Below are 8,583 nucleotides of genomic sequence, written 5' to 3' on the forward strand. Positions count from 1 at the left end.
CCAATAGTGTTCGTTTATATCACAGCTTGGGCTAGAGCCGTTCAGAGCCGTTGAGCTCCGTAAAGCCGCACAGGGTATGCCAGCCACAATCTCATCCGTATTGCTATAAAATATAGCATTCTGTGTAGAATTCAAATAGCTCCGATACATTTTGTGGTCTGCGCCGTGCTATCGTGTCTCTGGACCGGAGAAGAGTGCGTGTGCGGTGTGGTGGTTAGCGTGACACAGCGCGAAACCAGACTTCTTTTTTTCCTCAATGGAAAGCATATTTACACTGTTTGAATCGTTCCCCGTCCCCTATACAGTACACTACGTGCCATTCACTGTACAGAAAATACTAATTCTGTGGACAAGTGACCGATTTCAGCCGTGGCTTCAGCATCTATTTTATAGTGTAGGGGGCGGGCGCTTCGGATTCTAGAGAGCATTTGATTGGACAGAAAGTTTGATAAGAAGCTGAAGTACGATGTGACGTCAAAAAAATCGTTGAGCCATTTTGGCGGAAGTGACGAACTGCAAGCTTTGAATGCTTATATCTTCTAAATGCGAATTTTGTCACTGTTTTGGAGCACACTGCCTTATAGATAACCTTAAGACTATCATATTGATACTAACACCCAAAAAACTTTAATTTTGATTTCATAGGGACTTTAACTAAATCTTAAATAAAAATAAAGCTAAATAGAAATTATAAAAAACTGAAACTAAAAAACAAATGACAAAAGCACATAAAATTACTAAATATTCAACTGAAAATTTTAAAATACAACTAAATTAAAATATTAATATAATAATAATAAAGCATGTTATAAATAAACTCTTCTAAAAGAGTAAAATCTCTCTAACTCTAACAGTGCTGTAACTTGCTTGGGATGCTTGTGCATCTGGAATTTCATAGTAGATTTATAAACACACAAATTAAAATAGAGAATACTATGAGTCGTGAAAGATGAATCAACTGAATAAACGATTCAAAGACTCATTCTAACTTGTCATCACAGATTGGTGACCCACAGAAAGGGTTACTGAATGAATCAGTGAACAACTCTGAACAAATCTTTTCGGTGAATGGCTTCAAAACTCACTGAGATGAATCAAAATCCCAACCACTACAGAACACTCTTAATCCAGATTTATTTGATATCCATTTCTGATGAATTTTTACCCCATGGTACTTTTTTGCGTCTGGTGGGTTGGTACAGTTGAATCATGTTAGCGATTAGTCCCTCAACTTAATCACAGCGCATCATTACTCAAGCTCAGAGGGCTGCGTCGCATGTACTGAGCTGGCTTATGCCAACGCCGTGGCTTTAGTACAATGACCTGTTGCTGGAGTTCAGCCCTTTACTACATTACCCACGGACTACTGCATCGCCTGTTTAGAAAAGACTCCCAGTATTGCCATGGCAATGGGCCAGGGGATAACAGATGGTGGGAGCGTGTGCTCAGTGGCAGTTAAAGCGGGAGTGCTGATAGTAAGGGGGGAAAGTGGGTCAGGATCAGCCACAGCAGGACCAGACAATGCTTAACACCAGACAGGCCACACACACATGAACAATGTTCTTCAATAATTCCTTCTAATTAGAGCTGCAAATGGAAGAATGCATTCATATTTCACAGGGATTTAAAAAATGCAAGTTCTCTTTTCATTATTCAAAAAGTCAAGAACTTTCTACATGACATTTCACATCTATATTACATTTAGTTATGTTCTTAGCAATTATTTTCATACTAAAGTAAGTTCTGATACACATTATGTTAACTGACATGTAGAAAAAATGATTTCTCAGGTGCTGTAAGAAAAAACCTGCACACTCTTCACATTTTTCACACACATCAAATTTCTGATGCTGTTAATCATTTTAGAAATCAACTGAGATTGTTGTTAATGAAGTTCACCAGCTGCTAAACATCCTGCTGTTTACTTAGCTGTGTTTCTTTCTATATTAAGATGACATGAAGTCAAGATGACATGAAACCAGTTTCTGTGGTTGTTACTGACAACAGTTCAGAATTCATACTCAAGTTTCACCCCTAGTGATGTTCTATTTTGGGATCTCCTCAAGGATAAAGTAGATTAAATGAGAGACTGCATTATCCAAAACAGTATAGATACAGCAATCCAAACTAAATTCTGCATACTTTGTTGGATTCATACAAAAAAATCTGACAAATGTCCAGCCAAAAGTGTCATGCAAATGTACAAATATGTTTGTACTATGGCACCATCTTTGCAACAAAGCACATTTCTCAAAGGCTTGTTCAAACAAAGCCAAGGCACAATTACTAAGGGTGAATCTCATAAAACCTGCCAAAAACATGCCTAGGTCAAATTTTACTCCAATATCAAAAGTAAAATATAAAACAATATAAATACTCCAATATAAAATAAAACAAAAATATAGATACTCCAATATAAAATAAAATAAAATAAAAAAATGTTTTGCATAGAAAATGTGATGTTTTATTTCTCTTGCATTGTTTCTTATGTATTTTAGGACAAATATGCATATTTTACCTCTCAATTCTCACTTCTGTAATGCAAAAACTAGCCCTAAAATGGCTTTTATATCTACCTATATATAACTAATATATAATATAATTTATTTATTTTGCAGAATTGTGACCTGGGCATGTTTTTGTGGCATGTTTCACCTATAAAGCAAATTATCAATTCATATTTTTTAATCTACTGTTGTGGCATTAACTGTAGGGGATTAAACAAAGGTGTTTAAATAATTTAATTCCTACTATAACTACATTTAAACATTTTGGGACTCAATAACCTTTATTAACTCCACTAAAATGGGGATGCATGATAAATTATCATGATGAAGCTCTCAAAGATGCCAGTAGCCTATTTCTCACACTTTTACAACATCAACATCAACATTTTGTTAAGTAGTCCGTGTTTTCCAAATGTAAAATGTACTTAGAGAAATAAGAGAGAGATGGTTAACATTTCATTCTCCAGTGCTGATATATACATTAATAGCTGAGTACAAACAGCACAAAGAAAATACTGCTGCAAATCCCACTATACAGATAAATCCAGCACGCTGCACATGTGACTGCTTGAGCTGTTGATTTACTCCCCAACACAAGCGGATTGCCTTCACTTTCACGGAAAAAAAAAAACAATCACAATACACCAGATGTTTTTCTTAAGTGTAGCATAGTGTCTAGGAAATCTCAGACGGCCCATGTGTTTGTAAAAAGGCAGACTCTGCAGACTTACGCTCTTACATCACAAGCAGTGATTCTGATGTTACATTTACATTGGTAAATCCAGTTCAATACCACACAGCATGTTTAGTGCCAGACCCTTGCATTACATGAATTATGATAACATTTTTCAATTATAAAAGCTGAAAGCTGTAAATATATAAAGAGATATACAGTGTGAAATACTTCTGAACTTTTAAGAGCCACCTTTTAACATATCTGACTCTTTGTTATGTTGTTCTCTATGAGACAGACTATATTATTACTGATATACAGTGCCGTGAAAAGGTTTTTGCCCCCTTCCTGTTTTTTTATTTTTTTGCATATTTGTCACACTTAAAAGATTCAGAGCATCAAACACATTTTAATATCACACAAAGATAACCCGAGTAAATACAAAATGCAGTTTTGAAATAATGATTTCATTTATTAAGGGAAAAAAGCTGTCCAAACCTGCCTGGCACTACGTGAAAAAGTAATTGCCCCCTAAATCTAATAACTGGTTGTGCCACACTTTGCAGCAACAACTGCAATCAAGTGTTGTGTGGCTGTGGAGGAATTTTGGCCCACTCTTCTTTGCAAAATTGTTTTAATTCAGCCACATTGGAGGGTTTTCGAGCATGAATGGACTGTTTAAGGTCATGCCACAGCATCTCAATTGGATTTAAGTCCGGACTTTGACTTGGCCACTCCAAAATCTTAATTTTGTTTTTCTTGAGCCATTCAGAGGTGGACTTGCTGGTGTGTTTAGGGATCATAGTCCTGCTGCATAACCCAGGTGCGCTTGAGCTTGAGGTCACAAACTAATGGCCGGACATTCACCTTCAGGATTTTCAGTTCCATCAATTATGGCAAGTCGTCCAGGTCCTGAAGCTGCAAAGCAGCCCCAGACATCACACTACCACCACCATGTTTGACTGTTGGTATGATGTTCTTTTTATGAAATGCTGTGTTGTCGGAAGGAGGGACTTTGTAGAAAACGAAGCGTTTGAGAGAGGCGGGGCATAGAGGACCTACAATAATGTACAGTATTTGAAAAATAATGTGTTTTTTGAACATTAAAGCATGTCAACATATTCTGTTACACCAAATACACAAAATAATGATCTTTAAAAAAGCATCATATGACCCCTTTAAGTGATTTCTTGATTCAACAAGTCTGGCAGTAATCAGGCCTGGGTTTGGCTAGTGAAATTTAACTCAGCTTTCTAAAATAATGTGGTTAATCACAGATCTTTCATGATTTAGCAGGAGGGGGCAATTAATTTTTCACTTAGGGCCAGGTAGGTTTGGACCACTTTTTTCCCTTAATAAATTAAATCATAATTTAAAAACTGCATTTTGTATTTACTTGCATTATCTTTGTGTAATATTAAAATTTGTTTGATGATCTGAATCTTTTAAGTGTGACAAATATGCAAAAAATAAAAAATAAAAATAGCAAGGGGGCAAAAACCTTTTCACGGCACTGTATGAACACTTTTCGTCAATTAATGTATGTTCTACAGGAAGCATGGCGAATTTAAATTAAAATGAAAGCACTGTGTCAATAAGCAGAAATAAAACAATGAAAAATTCTGCATATCAGTAATAAGACAGATTAAAATAATTGGAAGGCTATTGGTCAGAAAAACAACACTGTTCAATATTGAAGAGTGACCAACTACAAGTTTGACCAATATTTTGTTTTTAACCAAGTAACAGTTTTCTACATAATTGATTCTTTAATATCAGTTCTATGATAAATTGCATGGTGAACCTCTAAAAAATAGCACACAATTATTAATGTCTAAGTCAAATGATAAAGAAACAGCATTTTCTAAATTATTATTGTTGCTGTTTTTATTACCATTATTATTATTATTCATAATTAATTGAGTATTATTATTATTACTACTGCTATTCATAATTTAAATGCAGTTTTAATGAATTATTTAGCTGTTATTGTTTCAATAATTGTTTTAAATAGTACGTAATGTCTTGAAAAACAACATAGAAGTGACTGACAACGTAAATTGAGACAGAGAGGCGTTAAAGAACACTAAGAAGAAAGAGTCTGTCTTACCTCGTATCAAAACGATGGACATCAGTGGAAGAAGCAATTTCATAAACATCATGGTCTTGTTTAAGATGTACCGATTTCAAAACGAGTGGTGCGGTATGAGTTTAACAGAAAGCACAATCCCTTAGAAAACAATTATCCAGGTTCCCCATTTATTGAGATGTGACAGGAAAACTGAAGGTATTTGGATGTCCAATTCTTAATTTGAACCAGTCCGTATGAGCACCAGGCGCTGGACCGAACCCTTCAATACTCCGATTGAGTAAAACAATTACGCGCATCGAGGCGCACTCTGATCGAACATAAATCAGCTTAAAGCACTGAGATTAAAGAAGAATGGAAGACCGTATCAACATAAACTTCAGGTCTCTGTCCAGTTGCAGCCTAGACTAAAGAGTGAACGGGTTTTCTTCGCTCAGTTGTTGTCCTATCGTCCTGAAGAGGTTATCCTCATCAATGCGCTTCTGACAAAAGTCTCTAAAAGCATCAACTGTTCCGAGGAAACTCGTCGTATTTACTTTACCTAACATAAACCTGTTAAACTGTAGGATGTTTAAGAAACGTCCAATCAATTACGCTAACCAGCACAGGATTCAAAGTTGCGCCCAACTTGCAGCTCTCGTCTGATTCGCCCGGTGATTAAGGGCAATACGATTAATGTATCACAGTTTCAGGCGGAGCAGTACAAGTAAAACGTAGCATTTGTGAATAACTCATCGCGTGATTCAACAGTGTGGTCTCTCACTGAACAGTTTTAATGTGTGATAACGCCCAAATTCTGGTTTGTAAAGCATTTTGGGGTATACATTTAAAGGGAATTTATTGTGCAAGCGCGTGTCAAAGGTGTAGCTAGTCCTACATCTCCCTCTGGTGCTCAAAAAACGAACATGCAATTTCAGAACTGCATTGCAGTGTCCAATGTTCAAACAATAATAAAGAGAGGACTATCTTTATGTTCTAATATAATGTAAAATGTAGTATAATTAAGACACTGCAATCGTATAGGCTAACATCACTTTAGTAGGCCTACTGTATAGGATTACATTACATTTTGTCAAAACATTTGTGCAAACCCTGTGGAAGGCAGGGCAGTTTTTGTTAATAATTTCAGTACATACTGTAATGCACTGTAAACATTTCATCCCAATAAAAAAAAAAAACGTAATTGCTTAAACTAAATTGCACTTTTTTTAAATTAAGGATGAAAAATTGCCATGACTCTACATACGATCAAATGGTTCAGATAATGAATGAATGAATAAAAACTCAATAAAAATTACTAAAATTGAGCAGAATTTTTAAGTTAGGGATGGAATTTAGATTGTAAATTGCAACAAATTTGCCTTGCCATTATAACATACTGATGAAAACATCGCTTACAGCTTAAATCAAATTAGAATGTATTCCTATGATACTTTGGGTAGTATGATTGTGAAATTCATTGTTGTCATTTTAGTTATTGTGTTAATTAAATACAATTAAATAGGCATTTTTCATCTCAATTTGTTGGGACTCCAAAGCAATAAATTAATGAGCAACATTTGTATGGTTCAGATGAATTAATCTCTTCATTTGATGTGAAGGGCAGGTTGTCATGGCTTATTTTGAAATCCTTTCAAATGTAAAACATCCTCTTCACACTCCAGCAGCGTTGTTATCAGCCGAGACAAATTAACAATTCAAAATAAAGCAGTGGAATTAATTCTCAACTTCAGCAATGAGCTGGCAGTGCTTTTCAAAAAGCATACATTGTCACTTAAGGAAACACTGGAGATGTCACTCTCTTTAATCTCTTAAATAAATAATCATTAATTCCCATGGAAAATAAAGCAACAATAAACACTGGTGTGTGTGATATTCACCTGTCTAGAAACAGCATTTGTCTGAGTTGCAGATTGACTGAAATCTTAGCGGTATTGAATATGCCTGCATCCATCTTAGAAAATGACAATAAAGGCCTTTTACATGCTAATTTGTGCTCTAATTGAAATGCAAAGAGCAACAAGCAAATAGTTCACTAGGGCACACCCACAGTGTTTACTGAAAATAAAATGCAAGAGAACCAAATGATTGGCAGCTGTCAGGGCACAACAGATCTGATGTATTTACTTCAATAAGTAATGTAGTAATGTTAAATAGTGAAGTCAAAAAGCACAAGCAAAGATATTTATTTTGATTAATATGATCGATATTTATATTTCTTAAATATCAGAGGCCAACAATTAAAGCAGATCTCACAGAAACATCAGCCTGTTCTGTCTGTAAACCTGAATCATATTTAGGAAATGATGGCCCACTGCAAATATTGAAAAGAACAATATTCTTTATTCTTTTCTGCTGATGTTTACTTCTTTTCAGAAAGTGATACATGTTTATAAAAAAGTAATCCATACCTTAAGGTTTTCCATTATTGGCCTTCTAAATCAACAGCAATTTATGGTACGCATTTATTTATGGTTGGGTAGCATGAACTAACCATGAACAAACATGTGTTTATCTTAATGAAATTATTTTGTTTTTTAATGTTAATTTAAAAATACTATTGTTGGTTCCAAACATATTAACTAATGTTAACATATGGAATTTTATATGTTGAAATGTATCAATAAAAAAATTGACCATAAATTGACCAACATTTACAATAACTAATATAATAAATGCTGTATAAGCGTTGATCAGTGACTGATTCATTACAACAAATTGGTAAACTACACTATTAAATTGGTCAAAAGTGACAATAAAGACATTTATAATGTTACAAAAGTTTGTTGTTCTTTTGAACTTTCTACTAATCAAAGAATCCTAAAAAGAATTTATCATGGTTTCCACAAAAATGTTAAGCAGCACAACATTTTCAACATTGATAATAAAACATTTTTCTTGAGCATATTGAAATGATTTCTGAAGGATCATGTCACACTGAAGACTGGAGAAATGATGCTGAAAATGCTATCACAGTAACAAATTGCATTTTAAAATATATTAAAATTGAAAACAGTGATTTAAATTGTAACAATATTTCACAATATTTTTGATTTATTATCAAAGAAATGCAACCTTAGTGAGCACAAGAGACTTCTTTTAAAAACATTTAAAAACTGGACCCCAAACCTTTGAACAGTACGTAGTGTAATAGCAAACATAAATACTGAAACATCTTGTAAATACATACTTGTTATACTTGGAATTCCCTGGTAGTTCAAGCAAAATAAATCGTGGGAAACTCTGCATAACATTTGGTAAATAGCATTTTCTAGTTCTCTCAAAAGGGGGAGACAAACGGTTTTCCTTCTCTC

The 8,583-nt window shown here is 34.5% G+C and overlaps 1 protein-coding gene across 1 annotated transcript in view; it reads right to left on the reverse strand.

Moving 5' to 3' along the window:
• Nucleotides 1-6,002, reverse strand: part of LOC107681188 (nectin-1-like) — a 23,712-nt gene extending 17,710 nt beyond the window's left edge. The window contains exon 1 of the mRNA XM_016477401.1: nucleotides 5,291-6,002. Within this exon, the coding sequence (XP_016332887.1) occupies nucleotides 5,291-5,342 (52 nt within the window). The 5' untranslated portion in view covers nucleotides 5,343-6,002. The remainder of the gene's footprint in view (nucleotides 1-5,290) is intronic.
• Nucleotides 6,003-8,583: the final 2,581 nt, after the last annotated feature.

Source organism: Sinocyclocheilus anshuiensis, unplaced genomic scaffold, assembly GCF_001515605.1.
Source record: "Sinocyclocheilus anshuiensis isolate Anshui unplaced genomic scaffold, SAMN03320099.WGS_v1.1 scaffold412, whole genome shotgun sequence".
Classification (NCBI taxonomy): Eukaryota; Metazoa; Chordata; class Actinopteri; order Cypriniformes; family Cyprinidae; genus Sinocyclocheilus; species Sinocyclocheilus anshuiensis.